Source organism: Diadema setosum, chromosome 7, assembly GCF_964275005.1.
Source record: "Diadema setosum chromosome 7, eeDiaSeto1, whole genome shotgun sequence".
NCBI classification, from domain to species: domain Eukaryota; kingdom Metazoa; phylum Echinodermata; class Echinoidea; order Diadematoida; family Diadematidae; genus Diadema; species Diadema setosum.
Genome location: NC_092691.1, coordinates 9,974,412 through 9,993,792, shown reverse-complemented (window position 1 = coordinate 9,993,792; position 19,381 = coordinate 9,974,412). Strand labels below are relative to the sequence as shown.

At 39.3% G+C, this 19,381-nt stretch overlaps 2 protein-coding genes across 2 annotated transcripts; one reads left to right on the top strand and one right to left on the bottom strand.

Moving 5' to 3' along the window:
- Positions 1–536: 536 nt before the first annotated feature.
- LOC140230351 (small ribosomal subunit protein uS19-like) lies at positions 537–4,549 on the top strand. Its single transcript, XM_072310500.1, has 4 exons — positions 537–605; positions 2,161–2,246; positions 3,265–3,499; positions 4,204–4,549. The coding sequence occupies exons 1-4, from the start codon at positions 603–605 to the stop codon at positions 4,315–4,317; spliced, it is 438 nt and encodes a 145-aa protein (XP_072166601.1). The 5' UTR covers positions 537–602; the 3' UTR covers positions 4,318–4,549.
- A 4,464-nt stretch (positions 4,550–9,013) lies between these two features.
- On the bottom strand, positions 9,014–19,128 carry LOC140230812 (NADH-quinone oxidoreductase subunit B-like). The gene is made up of 6 exons (XM_072310952.1): positions 19,043–19,128; positions 15,755–15,902; positions 14,879–15,002; positions 14,126–14,352; positions 12,794–12,882; positions 9,014–10,510 (listed from the first exon to the last, which is right to left on the bottom strand). The coding sequence occupies exons 1-6, from the start codon at positions 19,065–19,067 to the stop codon at positions 10,413–10,415; spliced, it is 711 nt and encodes a 236-aa protein (XP_072167053.1). The 5' UTR covers positions 19,068–19,128; the 3' UTR covers positions 9,014–10,412.
- Between the last annotated feature and the right edge of the window lie 253 nt (positions 19,129–19,381).

The window sequence follows — 19,381 nt, the reverse complement described above, 5'->3', positions numbered from 1 at the left end:
CGCAACTGCCCCACGTGGGCCAAACACGTTACACTATAAATTCACAGAAGATCCTGGTATAAAGTATATTCATATAACAAAATATGTTAACACTAAAGTGAGTCACTGGTCCTTCTCTCAAAGAGCAATGAATACCTTTAGTTACCATAAGTTACCATTTTTGTAGTTGACAAGCCGTCAGAGAAGTCGAGAGATTCTGGTGCCAGAACAAGAACGAAATATATAACCCCGACGAGATATTTTTCTGTCCGTGCTTTACACTGCATTGCAGCCTACCGGTAAGTTATCAATTTCAAACTACGACGACACCGAGGGGCAGATACACGTGTACGTTTGTTTTAACTTTACACCCATTTCCAAGGTAAGTTATCCAAGATATGTTGAAAAGTGAACGCAACTGAAGATAGGATCACAGTTCAACTCCCAAGATGAGAAACTGGACAGACATCGCAGTGCTGAGAACAGAGGGTTCAGTGACTGAGAGACGCGGCAGCCGCTCAACGCAGAAAAGACGGAGGAGCTGAGCTGTACGAATATTTCGCGTAGAGGGCGACAGACATAATAGACCCAATACATCCTTTTCTGTATCTCATACATTCACAATGGTAGGTCAATGTGAAGATTGCCTATAAAATCTCAAATAATCTCCGTTATTCCTCGTCAATCCATGTTTTTACAGTGGTATGGCGAAAAGTAACAATGTGATTAAAACACATGAAGCAATTATTTTGCCATTCGTAATGTCTGAATGTAAGAAAAGTGACAACATTTAGCGTGGCTTGCTGTAGTGGCTTACGCCATCGCAGGAGTCGCTGTTGTAAATTGGTGGTTCGTACATATGCACATACACTGGTACAGTGTACAATCAATACGCAGTAGTAGGCCTATATACATGTACATTACATAGTATGGTTGGGTGTCCAACACATCGACACCCTCATGTTTTTCTATCAATAGATACTTAAAATATCTCAAAATTTCCTGAAATTTGACCCACATGTAAAGAAAATATAAATTCACAAGCGTGCATTGAAAATGCGATTTGTGAGACACGCTCCAAGATAACTGCTTCAACTAGATTCTATGTTCAAACGCGTGGGTTATTTCGACGCGCTCAGTTGTGCCGTGGTCGTGGTGGTCTATCGTGAAACCAACAACCCTATTTACGAAGTATACCCAGTCATTGGGTGTCTGGACAGGTTGTGGGACCAGACGTGTACTGTAAAGTGCGTCTGGTTTGACAATGACGCGCCTACCTTAACAGTTGTTTGTCAGTGAGGAACTGTGCGTAAATGCGTATTCAAAGTAAAATAAGCAAGTCAGTACGCGAGAGTCTTAGGTGTCCGGACACCCAACCCCCCATCCTAGACTCTACCCTCCACATTGACAATACACTGTAGGCACCTACATGTGAAATGCACGTAGAAGGTCTAATGCTTTTCGTATGTGCATTTATAATCTACGGTATCGTTATGCTGTTGATCTTGTTGTGTATTATCAGGATTTTCAGTAATATTTTGACATTAAATCCCCAGTGCAGCCAGTAGTACGTACTGTAACGTAGTCTCAGGCGTGACAGTTCATTCTTTACACGCAATAATGCTAGTATAAATGGGAGGTGGGTGTCGGTTTAGTCTACAGACGTACAGTGTCGATGTGTTGGTCACCTTAGAGACTGTAGTAGACCGCAGGTCTATGGAAATTTATGCATGTGCAAGACACCTCATGAGAAAACATTTGATTTAGTTAGGGACTATTCCAAAGTTAGGCCTAGAAATTTACCATTGTACAAAACTGCATTAGCCGGCTAACATTGTCATTGTTTAAATGATTGACATTATTTTATGGCAGTGTAGACACATGTACAGCTACTGTATGGCCACACATGTCAGGGTGTGTGTCTACCATCCAGCCACGCCCACACACACATGGTTGCATCCATGGCCCAAGTGGCTTGATACAGCCATACGCATTGTACCTTGGTGATTGTAGACTGTATCTATACACAAGGGAGAGCTAGAGGCTTATCACTGTAGCGACATCAACATGCAAGTAGTGTACATCACACACCACATTGCAAAGCAAAGAAAATCACCTCCATTTTCATATTTTCTAGACAACTTAGTTTTTCATATACTGTCTTTTCTTATCTTTTACCAGGCTGATACCGAGGTGAAAAAGAAGCGTACCTTCAGGAAGTACACCTACCGGGGTGTTGACCTGGATCAGCTGCTGGACATGTCAAAGTATGGTCATACTTCTAGAATTTAGGCTTTCTTCATACATGCCCAGTCTGCTTTGGTGTTGTAAATAAACAAATTTGTCCAAAGGATGCCGTAGGCAGTTTTTTTTAATATGTTTATCCCTGTTTGTTTGTTTTTTTCTTAAATGTTTTGTTGAGGTGGGGGTTCCCCCTGCCTACTTAATTGTAATGATGATGATGATGATAATTTATCATCATCTCTATTAGCCAGGGTAGCCTCTTCATTTTTTCCAATTACTCTGCCAGAGGACCCTGCCATTAAAATTACCATGGTGAATATGCCAGGTAGCTATGTGTATTTATCGAGAGGGACATGGTGGGTAAAAACATCTTGTCCAAGGATGTAGAAACATGGGGGGATTCAAACTCAGAACCTCCGACTGAAATTCAAGATTTGTGTTCACTTTGCCACATTATTTGTTATGGCCTCCTTGTTGTCAGTGTCTCCTGCATATTTGGTCTGAATGATTTCAGTTTAAATGTTATTTATTATTCTAATTCTGTTACATTTCATATGCAACTGAAATGTGACAAGGTAATGATTTAGCCATATCCTACCTATATAAGAGTAATATTTTATTTTCAGCCGTGGGTACAAGAAATCTGAAATTTAGATGTTTACTCTGTTAAAGCAGTTCATTGTTGGCTCATGGACGTTAATACATTTTTATAATGTAGAGTGATTCATGATACTGATGAGACTTCAGACCCTTTCTGAAAAAGCTCGGGAGTTGCAGCTGAAGGATAAGTTTGCAAACTTTGCAGTTCATATGAGAAGTAGTTTATACTGTATGATTTTTATCAAACTATGAATGATTTGAATTTGTCATGATATTGTGATTGGATTTTATAGCCACTGTGTAGCCAAAGTCAGCCTCAGACAAAGAACAGAGAAGAAGGATGTATTTCTTACAATTTTATAGCTGTATCTAGATTTGGATTTGATATCCTTCCCTTCCAATGATTTCATCAAGAAATGAATCTTGTTTTCCTATCAACAGTGAGCAGCTAACAGATCTCCTCCACTGCCGTGCCAGGAGACGATTCAAGCGTGGACTCAAGCGCAAACCCCTCGCCCTCCTCAAGAAGCTGCGCAAGGCGAAGAAGGAGTGCCCCGCCCTGGAGAAGCCAGAGGTGGTGAAGACCCACTTGCGAAATGTGATTATCGTCCCTGAGATGGTCGGGTGCATGGTTGGTGTCTACAACGGCAAGGTCTTCAATCAGGTTGAAATCAAGGTAACCAGAGATATGATTTGCGAAAACATCTCCAGAAAGATGTCTATGACTTCCTCATTTAAGAGGACCATATTTTTATTTCATTATGATTGGCCCATTATGAGAACAGAAATACATATATCTATAACCAGGGCTTGCTGTTAGCGGTGGCCCAGGCCACTAAAATTTGATGTTGGATCACCAAATTTCCAAAAATGTTATCTTTTGATGGCCTGATTGGGCAGCAAACATTCAAAATAAGATGTTATATTTACTTTCCTTTTATTTTGGGCCACTGCATTTCTATTTCAGGCCACCAAAATTTCAAATTCATAGATTTGAGAGGTCCAAATGTGCCACCAGCGAGATATATTAGTCTCAAACCCTGGGATAATTATACATTCTTTCCTGGATTGTTCTTAACCAAGTGTAGTACTTTTATTTCGTTCAATTTAATGTTTATATGCAGCTTATAATTTAAGTATGAAACTTTTTCTTTGTCTCAGAATTTCATCTTGGAGATAAAGCTGAAAGCTGGGGCACACACTTCGATAATAGTGTATTGGCACACTAAAATTTATGTAGATATTGCTTCATACCGCTAACAGCTCTTAAATCACCACTAGTTATAGCAGTACTGCATTAAAAGGAAATTCATTGAAGGAAGAACCCACATATGGTTTGCATCAAAAGACATTACTGTTCTCTTCTTTCTTTCTTCACAGCCTGACATGATCGGACACTACCTTGGCGAGTTCAGCATCACGTACAAGCCTGTGAAGCACGGTAGGCCTGGTATCGGAGCCACCCACTCCTCCAGGTTTATCCCGCTCAAGTAGACTCCCTCTGCCATCCACCACCAGCTCACCAGCAAATCTCATGTCCTGGATAATCATCTCAAGAATCTGTCACTGTGGATTTCCAGAACAGTGTTTTGAGACTTTCCAGTGAATTTCCCCGTTCAAGGAATCAGCCGACACACAAAAGACTTTGTACGTTTGAGCCTTGTGCTTCGTTACAGCCATGAAAGCCATACTCAATAAATCACAATTCTGATCACCTACAAAGATATACAGTGTTTATTTGTTATGTTTTTCCATCTCGAACACCTTTTGTGTGTTCTCTTTTTTAGTAAACACTCAGAATAAATGTACTGGCATCATGGAAAAACCCTTTCAACTACAGGTACATGAATGTAGTAGCCAATTTGGTCAATACTCTCTCTTTTAACTAAAGTTTGCCTAAGATTATTGGTTTACCAACAGGCACATTAAGCCTTTTGAAATGAAATTGGTCCTGCAATTTTCATACATTCCATTGCTCAAAGTTTGCCCTATAAACACCATAATGCACCAAAGGTGTCAGCATGTAGGAATGGGACTGTGAGTGTGTGAATGTGTGAATGGGACACTGTGTGTTTGTGTGCATGCATGTGCTTGTGCTGTTGGGATATGTTTATAAATACACATACAATACAGTGTACTGTATTCAATCTCGAATGCTGCTGCACCGCACTAGACTCGCTCTCACCGCTCTTGACTCTGGACTGGAAATTGGACGGTGCCTGACAATGGATGCGTTACCCAGTGGTGGAATTTTCAACGAGTATTTATGGCACATGCATACTTGACGCAAGTGCAGTTGAATTTTCAAGAGGGCCAAACCACAGGGTGTACGTAAATTAAAATTTCATGAAGCAAGACCAAATTACAAGAGGTAGACAAAGCATGCACTTTTTGTTTTGCTACTGCCTATGTATATTACCAAGAGTGTCTAATTATATTTTATTTGATCTGTGTATGGTTAGTTGGCACCATGTGGCATTTTTCAACAGTCATTCATCACAACTACAATTTCTTGTGTAGAGACTTGGTTATGATTACACCAGTGATCAGTGCCTACTGTGTAACTGCACTACACGCGTACCGGCATTCTACATTGCATGCACAACGACTGCATCTTCTTGATTGAAATCTGCATTTGGTTTGATTATGGTATTTTCAAACATACACTCTATAATGCAGCACGTTTAATTTGAGATCGTGTACACACAATAGTTCGCTGTGACTATTTCATGTCAACAATTCATCGACTCCTGTTCAAATTGGTGAATGATGCTTGTGAAGTGGTTCAGTGTGTAGATCTTCTACATATTCATTGCTGATTACTGTGTTAACAAAATTCTCAGAATACGGTGTGTGTGTGTGTGTCTGTGTGTTATGCTCCAGTATATGATATATACATTGTATATATTATATATTTATTTATATATACAAATGCATACATACATATACATGTATATCAGGCACGCAGATTTTCAAATAGTTGCAGAACACTTGCCTGAACATTGAATTTTACTTGCAAGAAGAGAGTCCAAAATATAAGAAAATTATATAGAAAATCACATGTAAGTCAAGGGCTTCATAAAACACGTGAAGACATTTCAATAAACAGCACACATGGATTTGCACACTTACACACATTTCAGTAACAAACTTTGTTCGGTCGTGTTGGTATTGCATTGCATTGGAGATTTTTCATGTAAATGTTGGGACGATTGCTGAAATGAAATTTGCATTGTACATATATCACCAAACGGTCATGATCTTTGACTTCATGGGTTTGTAGGCGCACATACAGCTGTATGTGAAAAAAAGGTGGCTTCAAAACTTAATGCTTATTGTTCCAAAACACTTGCCCGACTTTGATTTTCACTTGTCCCAGGCAATCAAGCAAGTGCTTTTGTAGCACACTGCAAATTGTGAAAAAAAAAAAAAAAATGTGTTCATCTTGGGTGTATATGTACTATACAATGTATAATTCCAGAATGAATACACACACAAATGCACACTTTCACAATTCCTCCATCAAGCAAAGAAGTGAATGTATTTCAATACTTGGCATTTGGGACCTTTCACTACACATACTTCACATGCACTCAGTATCTTCATTTATTACACCTTTCTATTGCTATCTACTGTATACACCATATATTTAGTGAGTCTAAATTTTCGCAAATCGGGACTTCCAAACGATTTCGCGAGTGGTGAAATTTGCAATCATGCAGCACACTACTGAATGGAAAAAAAATTTGTAGTGCACGTCACATTCAACTTCAACATTATCGGGATCATAGTCAATATTTTCAAGTGTCTTTAATTTCACGAATAGCACACGACTCGCAAAATTCCTGAAAATAAAAACCTAGCGAAATATTCAGCATATACAGTAGCTTACCGAGACAGTACAGTGAGCAAAATTAATCAAGATAGTTAAAGGACAAGTTCACCTTCATTAACATAAGGATTGAGAGAATGTAGCAATATTAGTAGAGCACATCATTGAAAGTTTGAGGAAAAACGGACGATCCGTTCAAAAGTTATGAATTTTTGAAGTTTTTGTACAGTAACCGCTGGATGAGAAGACTACTGCAGTGTGTGAATAACTTAGATGTCACACGCGTACAACAATATAAGGAAAATATAAAGAGAATTTCACAAAATTTCATCTTTTGAAACTAGAAATGTCGCTTTGGCGACTGGTATGCCTCCGCCATAATGCATGATTTTCCCAATAGGTCTAGATAGTACATGTGGACACTGTGTGATTACATTTTCACAAAATTGGTAATATATTGGAATGACAAGTTTGTCACAAATGTGTTGAATGTTCACCTTCCTTGACGTAGGTTTAATTGGATGAAAAGGAGAGCATGTATCTAGGGATTTAAGGACTTTAACTTGACTTTGACCCATTCATACATTTAGGCATTGAGTAATTTTCAAGGTACAGGTGTGGAGAAAAAGTGCAATTTCTGAATTGAATAGTAAATTGTTACCATTTTCATCTGGCCCTTGACCCTAAAATTCATAAGATAATTACTTTCAGGTAGAACATGCATAATATGTACTAAGTTTCAAGGTAACTTGAGCCACTTCCGAGATATGGAGGAAAAAGTTAGTTCAGCACTTTCACTTGATCTTTGACCTTTTGACCTTTGAGGCAAAAAGAGAAAAAAAAAACTTTCCAGAGAATTTCTATTAGGTTACACACGCATACACCAAGTGTAAAAAAATAACCCTGCTGGCATTGCATAAATATGAGGGTAATAGTAAAATTTTGAAGTCTTGCACTTGACCTTTGACCCCTGACCTTTGACCCCATGAACCCTACATTCTCTAGATAATCACTTCCAGTCAGTACATGTATATACTATGTTCCATGAAGATACCTTGAACAATTTTCCAAGGTACGGAGAAAAAAAAGAAGTTTTAATATTTTTACTTTACCTTTTGACCTTTGACCTTTGACCTCATGACTCGAACTTTCACCAAAGAATCTTAATTGGGTAATACATGTATACACTAAGTTTCAAGAAAATCTCTTCAGGCATTCAATAGCTATGGTGGAAACAGTGAAATTTTATGTATTTGACCCTGACCTTTTGACCTTTGACCTTTGACCTCATGACCCAAACTTTCACCAGAGAATCTTAATTGGGTAATACATGTATACACTAAGTTTCAAGAAAATCTCTTCAGGCATTCAATAGATATGGTGGAAATAGTGAAATTTTATGTATTTGACCCTGACCTTTTGACCTTTGACCTTTGACCTCATGACCCAAACTTTCACCAGAGAATCTCAATTGGGTAATACATGTATACACTAAGTTTCAAGAAAATATCTTCAGGCATTCACTAGATATGGTGGAAATAGTGAAATTTTATATATTTGACCTTAACCTTTTGACCTTTGACCTTGAGCGTGTGCACGCAAAAGTTGATAGGCACAACTTCACCCCCTAATACACATACATGCCAAGTTTCATTAGGATACCTCAACAGGTTTCGATAGTTACCTTGTCCACAAAATTCATTACGGACGGACGGAAGGACGGACGGACGGACGGACGGACGGACGGACGGAAGGACGGACGGACGGACGGACGGACGGAAGGACGGACGGACAACCCGAAAACATAATGCCTCCGGCACCACTTCGTGGCGGAGGCATAAAAAAGTACACATTCCCCTGACTCGTTACCGACAAATGTTATGGGTAATATTATTCTCCCTGCCTTTAGAAAGAGGCAAGTCAAGTGCTCTTCTATTATACGAAAAAAGTGAAAATATGTTGAATTTTCTTTATATTTTCTTTATACTGTTGTACGCATATGACTCACAAGCTGTAGTAGTCTCCTCATCCAGCGGTTCCAACACAAAAATTTTAAAAATTCATAACTTTTGCATCGATTGTCCAATTTTCCTCAAACTTTCACTGATGTGTTCTACTAATATTGTTGCATTCTCTCAATCCTTATGTTTATGAAGGTGAACTTGTCCTTTAACTTCCTCACCACCTCTTCCCCTCTTGATTCATCCCAGGTAACTGACAATACCAGGTAGTCCAGCAAATAATATCAACCAGATACTTTGCGCCATATGAAGAAGAACTCACATACACTCCTCTATATAAAAAACAAAATTTACTGACAGAAAAAGCTGTGAACACTAGAGAAAGATAGCCCCAGGATGTTTGAAGAATGACTGCATTCAAACAGCATTTTATTAAACTTTATACAATATCTGTATGCCAACCTGGCATACACAAAACCTCCATTCAGTGCCCACTGCTCTATAGCACGAGTCTAGTTTACACCCTGCCTAACAGAGAATGTCCAAGAGATTGAAATGGTAATGATATGTCGGCCATTTGCATCATCAAGAACTAAGACCAAGAATACATGAAAATCTTGTCTGAACAAAACCAGTTTTCCTATACTGAACACATGTAATATTATATATTTGTCCAAAACTGCTTGATGCAATTTTTTTTTTTTTTTTTGTGAGGGTAGACTGCAATAATAATGAAGTCCCTTTGTTCCACACTCCCTGTACCCATAAACTTGGTTATCAGAGCTCAAGAGGTTAAGCATGAAATCAAATCACACAACAAAGAAGTTTGAAAATTGGTTTCTGAATATCTAGACGCATATAAGCCTCAATGAAATATCTGATCAGTCTGTGTATGAGTCGTATGCAGTACGAGTCACAGAAGTACATGGTGGTGTATGCCATGGTGGAGTAATGGCAGCATCTACTGGTAAATTGTGGCCATTCAGAATTTTGGTAGGAGAGTCCTTTTCTCTCTTCATAGACATGGTGGTTCAGAATGACCAGCACTGGTACCCCATTTTTCACTCGTCTCTGACTCTGCTTTAAAAGATAGTTCAAAGATTTTGCAGTCATCGGTTAAAACTCTCAATGCTATTCTCATGGTGGGGTAAGTACAATTTTCATTGATTATCGCACCTAACAGATTCTATTGAAATCACCCTACTTTCTTTGCCGAAGATGTACTGCTATGTGTTTGCTGACACCCTGATGTCAATGTTACTTACATAGGTCTGTATGAATAACATCATTTCAGGCAAGAGCTTCTGTAAAAAACTGCACAGAGCAAAGCCACTACATTGTATATGAAATATTTTACAGTATCTGCCTATTACTCAGACCTTCCAATGCCAGGTGCTTTTGGACTATTTTCAAGTTATGATGCATTCAGAACATGAGATAGCGCTCCTGTCTTCAGTCATAATTAAGATCACTCATAGACATGCCAAAGTGAAAGAATATGGAACTGTACCATTACACATCTGTACGGTAAAACACAGGGAATTAAATTTTAAGATGTGCCACAGGTCATCTGCTGCTTTGGGATTTTGTCAGTACAGAGTACATGTATTTACTTGTTGCACCTTGCACATACCAAGGAGGTACTACATGTAGGTGAGCCTTGCTTAGTACCTCCATGCACATACTGAAGGAAAACAGATCTTTGTAACTCTGCACACTTCAAGAGGGGGCGACTCTAATAAATCTCTGTACACACGATTCAAATATTTTGCCCGGTTGAATTCGATCATGGCCGTTTACTTCCGGTACCACATGGTGATAGTCTTTGACCGCTTGATTTTTTTCTGAAGCTGTAGGACACCATATAGAAGAGCTTCGGCAGTTGGAGGGCAACCTGAAAAACAAGATAGGTTACATGCCATTTCAAAGCTTTCATGACCAGTTCTAGACTTCTGTTACAGATAATAGAACAGATAATATTACATGACATGTACTTTTTATATTATTGCCTTGTTGTGTTATACTTGGGTGACACAAAAAATCGAAACAAAACAAAACAGAAAACCAAATAAATTTTTTTTTCATAAATCACATTTAAAATTTAACTATGGACACTCACTAATTCTTGGATGAATACATCAGCACACTGTCATCCCCTGAAATCCTATCACATCAATACCTACAGGGATAGTCATGCCTTTTCACTGTGCATATTTCACATCGTGCAGACACCATTTGTCATTTGAAGGACCAAACCATAAGTATAATTAACCAAAGTAAGTCAGCTGCTGTTCTACAAGCAAGGGATAAACATTTGACAATACACAACTGTGACTGAATTACCACACAGCAATTTAATAATCAAGGTTCAAGGCTGCTGGGTCCAAAGTACTCTTGACTATTTGACTATTTGCAACTTACAGTTGAGACTCGCATTTTAAGTAGCAGCTCTTATATATGCATCCACTGCACAAGATTTTGTAGAGAATGACAAATATTTTTTCAGATCATCCATACTGTCTGATGCATTATGTGCTAATGTAATACTGTATTTTATAGTGTTTGCAAACATTTTTCAAATAACATAGTCAAAACAGTGAAAGTGACTCTGCATCAAGGTGAAAAATTAAAAATCCCAAGGGAAGAACTAAAATTCACAGAAACTTTGACTTACAGAATGAAATGAGAAGACATTTTCTCCACGTCGATTGATAAATTTACTTCAAGTCAGCCAATAATTGGCAAAATTGATTTCTTTTATTGCAAGTTAAAAGTATTACATAACACTTTGATAGATCCTTTTAATTTGATTGGTTGTTGGATATTGATCATTTATCGCATTTTACTCTTACGTCATCATTCGAGCAATTGTGGATCCATATACGGTGCAATCTTGGATCCATGCAATTTGCTCCATTGCAAGCACGCCAAGAGCCCAGCACACTACGTACGTAAAACGCTTGCGTTTGCAGAGTGCATGCGATCAAGCATATTGACAGACAGCGCGCTAGTGTCTAGCGCTCAGCACTCTCTTGATCTCAGATCTCCCACATATTCTCTTGTTCCTAAATTCATAAAACATCAAATGACAAGGATCTATTTTTAGGTGCAATCATACTATAATTCGAGCAACGTTTGTCTGTTTGTCTGTCTGTTTGTTCCTCTACTCCTCCCAGGTCCTTGGTCCGATCTCCATCAAACTTTATAGTGGGTGGATGCAGGTTCACCGCGAAATTGCCCTTGAGGGGTTCATTTTTGGAAAGGACAAGGTCAAATAACTTCTAATCTTCGTCAGCTGCAATAATCAGACGCCCAATAGAGGGCGCTATATTGATTTCTTACTTTTCCTACCTTGGCTGCATTGGTAGATGCAGTGGCACCTTGGTATGACATATTTCCCCCAGAAATATCCTCAATGGGGATTTCCCAGGTGTAGGCCTACTTATGCTTCCAGCAAGTTTGGCCAAGATTGGACCAATTAAGGAGTAGCGCAAAACAGTTACTGTATACGCTATATATTTCGCGTGGGTTTTATTTTCGCGAATTTCGCGAGTCGGGAGCTATTCGCGAAATTAACAACACGCGAAAATATTACCTTCCAAAATGAATCCCTTGCCTTGACGATACGATCATTTTACGGCTTACCGAACAGACAATACTGGCTAAGCTTGTTTACGTACATATAGCATGTCCACGTCTAACTAATTTACTAGAATCTCTAGTACACATAGCCCAGTCGCTGTGGTAGCATTCGTTGCTAGTAAGGTGAAAATTCACACTTTCTTTGCCACTTCATATTCTCTCCGGTCCCCCAATCGCGAATTTAACCACTCGCGAAAATGTGTGACATCGGCAATTCACGAAAATTTATGCACGCGAAAATTATAGCGTATACAGTATTTGACCTCCGTTGACCCAGTGACCTTGACCATTTCTGGGGGAATCGCCATAGAGGATTTCTGGCACTCCACGAGTACATTGACTAGTATATAAAACAAATGATAAATGTTTTCATTCGTGCAATGGACTGAATAATTTATTCAGGGAAAAATGAAATTAGTGATCCATTCGACTCGGCTGTGCCTCGTTGAATGGATCATTTCATCCTTCACCTCATGAAATATTCAGTCCATTTCTCTCATAAACATTCATTATTTGTATACCATTGCATACCAACCTGGTACGTAGATGTCAACTGGGATGATCCTATCACAGCCCCTTACCACAGCATACGAATAGTGATAGTAGCCACCTCCATTTGCACAGCTAGAAGGAACAAAACGTAATGATATTTGATAGAGTGAACAAGGCCATTTAAACCACACAATTACTGCTATCACACTCGGTTTTGCAATGGCAACATGTAAATAACCAATTACTATGGATACTGAAACCCAGCCTGGAGAAAAACAAACAAACAAATAAACACACAAACAAAAAACCTTGTGGTCTCTTTATAGAAGTTATTTAGGGAAAGTTAGATACACAATAAATTGAGTTCATAATCCAATTTTAATACCAGTGTGGCTCGGATGGGTGTGTAATGCTCTGCAAAAAGTACTCGCATGCCAATCAATGTGAATTTCTGTCACTACATTATAACGAAGTCCTCATGACTGGCAGTTTTCTTTCGTTATATAAAAATTCTGTTATAACCGAACAAATACTCAATAAAAATGCATAGAGTGGATAGTAACCAGAATTTGGTTATAACCGTGTTCATTAAAACGGGAGTGCACTGTATTGTCAAAATTGATGAAGTCAGCACAAAATCCTCATTTAACCCGTTGAGGATGGACTGATTCTGATACAACACGCATTTCCCATAGACACCTGCCCAAGTATACTCAGGACTCGTTCTCAACGGGTTAATGAGGGATGCAGCTTAATGGAGTCTTTTGTCTACAAATGTAAAATTTCTTCTTTGCAGTATTCCTGAAAATATTGGTTTCTTTCGACATGGAAACTTTTACGTAATTGCTAATTTCTTATACTTTTTTGTTATCATTTGTATATGTGTGTGTGTGTGCCGGGCCAATTTCAGTGAACCTCCCATGCATGGAAGATGAGTAGATCTCTGTACAAATGCATCTCGTTTAAAACGTTTGCATGTTCTTATTTTTGCCGTGGTTCTGCAGAGTGCAAAACTGTGGTATGTCAACAACCTCATGGCAGGCCTCTCTCTCAGCTAAAGACTGAGCAAAACTACTTATACTCAACAGGAAAATTTTATTTTAATACTATTTTGTTCTATCACTTTTTTTTTTTTTTTTGTATAGGAATGAAATTTTTTCTTTTCAAAAGGCAGCCACAATCCTTACAAAAAAAAAAAAAAAAAGAACTCCCCTTGCTAATATCATCATTGCTTCTATCATCTTCTCCTCCTTGATACATTTTATGTATCTCGCATATTGCCAGCACAATTTTCTATCTTTTCAATCTTCATCTTTGAATGTCTGGATTAGTTATAGGCTAAGTCTGCATACTGCTCATGATACACACAACTCACCTTCCCATTGAAATAACCCATCGCGGCTCTGGCATCTGGTCGTAGACCTTCCGTAGAGCGGGTGCCATCTTGTTTGTCAGTGTTCCAGCGACAATCATCACGTCGGCCTGCCGGGGGCTGGCACGGAAGACCACACCGAATCTGTCCATGTCGTATCGCGGAGCGGCAAAGTGCATCATCTCCACTGCACAGCACGCAAGACCAAATGTCATAGGCCACAGGGAACTCTGAAGGTTTTAAAATTGATCGCAAACATACAAACCACATAATCTCATTGCAAACACATTGTACATCCTATTGAAGAGGAATTTCATTCAGTACTTTACTTTCCTGCTTTGATCCATATTCATCAAACTTTCTGACACTTCGTATTAAGATTTTTGTACAATTTGCTGTTTCTAAACATTCATATCGGCATCAAAAACAAAGAAAAATGTATATCACCATATTCATTATATTAGCATATACACAATATAAAAGGAAAGAAAGAATGCCATGAGAACATTAATAATATACTTTTCAACTCCAAGATTTTTATTGCAGATGAAATCAATTCAAGTATTCCAGCCATAATTCTATGAGGTTTCTTGACATGCAGTACTGATTTGTAATGAAGGTTTCTTTATGTGTGTGTGTGTGTGTGTGTGTGTGTATGTGTGTGTGTGTGTGTGTGTGTGAGTGTGTGTTTTATGTTCAAGCAGACTATCAAGATGTGAATTGACTTGGGAACTTCAGGTATTGCATCAAACTTACCCTTCTTGCCCAGTTTATGACATCATCAGCCTTGGCAACTACGAAGTCTGCTGCATTGTTCATGGAAAAGCCACCTTTCTTTGCAGGAACAGCTGCAGAGCTCTGTTGCCTGTATGGCACAAGGCTGTGTCCAATTAAAAGGGGGATCGAAAAGCAACACACAGTGAAGAGAAATCTTGTTTCAAACTGTCATGTGGCGGTGCCATGAAATTTATCAAAATACAAAACAGGAAGATTACTATTAAATAATAATAATAATAATAATAATAATAATAGTGTATACTTTTATAGCGCAACAGTCCATCAAAAGATGCTCATGGCGCTATTAGTCTTAGGGTTAGGAAAAAAAAAAGAAGAAAAGGAATTATGTGACATCTTCACTTTTTTGTTTCCTACAATATATTGAACAGATATGTTTTTAGGGATGTTTTAAATGATTCCACAGAAGATGACTGGCGAACAGTGACAGGGGGGATATCTTTCCAAACTTTTGGTCCACTAGTTAATACTAATATGTACACTGTGCCTAGCATGTGCTTATTACACAGTTCCAAGTTTTAATTTCAGCTGTACTTATCCATTACTCAAATTATAAAATTCTGGCATTCAACCTTGACCCTGAAACATTTTTGAAAATCTGACCACATTCTCTCTCCTTTTTTTTTTTTTTTTTTTTTTACTGTACAATCATAAATAAACAACATTATGCTTAGCCACAAAGGCAGATCTTAAGTGTTGCAAAAAACTATTTAATTAATAATGGATGAATTAGAACATCCACTCACACAAACAACCATCTCTTGCACCACTATAGAGCACAGGCGTAAAAACTCACTCAAATTAGCAAAGTAACCGAAAATGGGCCTGAAGCCTTACCTGGTGCACTGGGTAGGGTTTGGGGTGTTCTTCTGTTCATGGAGGGACCTGGCGGGCTGTGACTGCGAGCACACTGCAGGCAATGTCCTGGCTGGGAGACTGGAAAACCGCCCCAATAATGCAAGTCGGCTGATTATCATGCTCACCGCTACAGCAGTTAATACAAGAAGATTTAGAATTAGAAAGATCTACTTTCTTGAGAACAGAGATACAGAACAGTTTCCTTGCCACTTGTCACTTGTAGTTGTTATCCCTGAAGACCTCCTAAAAGATGCAGGAAAGACTTCTTCATATCCCCCTCCCCATCTAGTTTGGCTAAAATAAAAGAAAAAAAAATCCCATTTATTCCATTCAGATCATTTCAATCACAATTATACATTTAGAGTAAACAATCCTGTTTGCGGCAGGCTTTGTACAGGGTGCCTACAGTATTTGCGGCTGGGGCCATTTCATTCATTGATGAAAAGGCCCAATCAGGTGTTACTTCCCTTAACACTTGCAAGTATTCAACTCCTGCTTGTGTTCTAAAGTGGGACTAAGCACACATGATGTTCATTACATGTAGCTGCTTTAGTGATGAATGCAAGTGCCCCTGCCAGAAATAGGCACTCTACAGCAAACAGGGTTGTTTACTCTATATGGAATTATGATAGCTATAGAGAGATCTGATGAGGACATGACCCGAGAAGTTACACTAACAGGTAACTGCACACTGAAATATTGAATTGCATAAATGTAATTTAAACTGCAATTGGTGCTGATACCTACACACTACTTGTAACTTTGTTACCTGTACTGCTTACTAAAGCAAGATGGCTATGAGTATGATAATGCTGTCCAAAATTTGACCACCTACTACATGTGGGTCCTACATGCAGAATTCCACTAGACTGTAGAAGCCTTTTTTTAACCCTGGGGTGCTCTGTCGTAGACAGGTATGCTGCTGATAAGCCGGCTGCTATCTACTAGTCATGAACAGCTAGCACACACGCACTGGTTTCAAATCCATTACAGAACAGTTGCCGTTCTCAGATTCCGCTTCACGGAATCAGGGAAAACCATCAATTTGAACAGAAAGACTATTGGAAGAACCAAATCTAAATGTCCCACATTATCAGTGGTCAACAATTTAGCCTGACCAGATGCAGTGCAAACTGAAAGCCTGGTACGACACTTGTGTACAGTGACAGGGGCTGTGTACACAATTGTAGTTATCAACAATTGAACTATAACAGGTTCCTGCAATGTACATCTGTACAAATTCAAATTGAAGCAAATTCAAGCAGATGCAGATGGATCTATTTAAAGTTGGATTATCTGCGTGGTACTGCCCTGTACAAGACGAAAAATTGTACTATCCGCAGCCTGAAATGCTTTGCGTTCGGGCTGGTCGCAATTATAATGTTAATTGTTAGAAGCCTATCAGATGCTTTTGCACACAGTCAAATTTTCGCATTGAAGGTCGAATCTTGGTGCCAACGCAGCAGGTTTTTTACACACATGCTTGTATTAAAGTTGTATGATAGGTTGGTAGGTTGCTTCCTGGCTGCTTATAATGTATGTGCAAAGCTAGACAGAAAGATCCGTCTGTCCAGAGGAGAAGTTATATATTTTTTTGACATTTAATTATCGCTCTCCTCGAAGGGGATCCGTGAAAGCCAGGGGGGTGTTTCATCAACGCTTGTCAGCGCCGACAACTGTCGGCGCTGACCAATTTCAGCAAAATCCTTGGTTTTGATTGGCTGAGATGCTCTGGTCACTGACTGTTACTATGGTGATTCAAGTTGTCAGCGCCGACAAACGTTGATGAAGCACCCCCCTGATGTAGTCTCTGCGGCCATGCGGAACATACAAGTATCCCCGATGACCAGGGTCCAGATACACCTACCTGGGGGGTGTTTCATCAAGTTAGTCAGCGCCGACGAGTTGTCAGTCTCTGACAATCACCATAGTAACAATCAGAGACCAGAGCATCTCAAGCAATCAAAACCAAGGATATTGCTGAAATTGCCAGCGCTGATACTGACTAAATTGATGAAACACCCCCTGGATACAGACCGTTCTTTCGATCAAGTGCAAAGAAAGAAGCCTTCTGACATATGTCCTACTCAGTAGGCTACTGTTTACCAGTTTTACTAGGGTCTAGGCCTAGGTCTAGTTATTTGTATTATTACAGAATGGGTAGCGAGAATCCTGCGATCTGATTGGTCGAGAGCTATGTGTTCATTTTTACTGGCCGCACGCTGAGTCACAGTGGTAAACATGTTATCGCGCACTTAGCAAGAGTACGCGTACTTGTAACAAAGGTTCGCGCACTAAAGCAAGCGTTCGCGCACTCACCTTGGCCATGCATCCATTAAAACTGATGCATGGCTGGCCATGCATCCAGTAAAAACGCCATGCATCCAGTAAAAACGGTAAGCACGGGTATGCATGCCCGTTTACGGCAAGCCAAAAGGAAAGTAATTTTGTCATCGGGAAACACGATAGAAAAATGGGTTTTTGACAAGAAAATTACCCATTGTGTATAAATCAGATGACGCACATGTCTTTCGTGCGTCAGTCGGAATATAGTGTGCATGCGGTAACTATGGAATTTAGCCTAAACCCACTCGGCTTCGCCTCGCGGGTTAAGCATTCCATACAGTAGTTACCTTATGCACACAATTCCGACTGACGCACTCAGACCTGTGCGTCATTTGTATACCATTAGATTGTAATCATTAATTATCTAAAATGAATTGTATTTTGTTCATCTAGTCTAGACAATAAAATCGCGAAAATGGGTTTGAATGATGACACATTTCCTCACCCGACAATCAATTGCTCTGGTCATTGCATTGGTCATGTTTTCTCCAGTGAAGGACTTCAATTCATGGTCTTCAACACAAGTTTATTGTTAGCACAATAGCAGTAACGGTCAGCCAGGGTTGTGACAGGTTTTTAGGTTTAGAATAACAACAGTTTGATGTGAGGATTGATTTGGGTTAGGGCTTATACTCAGTAGTTTACTAGTAATACTAGGATCTATGTTCTAACATCAAGATCCTAACGTTACACAAATCACACAGCAGCTCCACAGGCATCTAAAATTACTGTTTTGGTGATTTTACTGCAAGCGCTTGTTGCCTTGATCAATGAAAACGCACACACACACACATATCATCAGGGCATCAAAAGTTTCAAAACATTACTGAATGCGAGAACGGCCCCAACTGAATCTTCGTGATAGGTTGCATAACCCTTTAAGAAGAGGAAGAAGACGAAGAAGAAGAAGCATCTACTCACAATGTAATTTGCACGCAGTCGCCATGTTTCCCACACTGTTTTTACATGGGACGTGGGAAGTGTGTGTATCTCAAACGCGAACAGTATACACCACTGCATGCATAGCATGCACTGTGGGTGCTATGCTAGATAAGTCTTCGCCACATCGACATTTTCGTAACACTGACAAGGCATTGTCGTAGATGGCGCTAGAAGAGTGACGGCAGAGCGAGTTGATAGATAGAGTTGGGGTACAAAGGTCACGTCAAATAGTTCCCCCTGGTCGTCGATGTCGACTAATTATTTCTACAGGGTTTTCACATAGGCGCGCAGTACCATACGGACCCAGCGGCAGTGTGA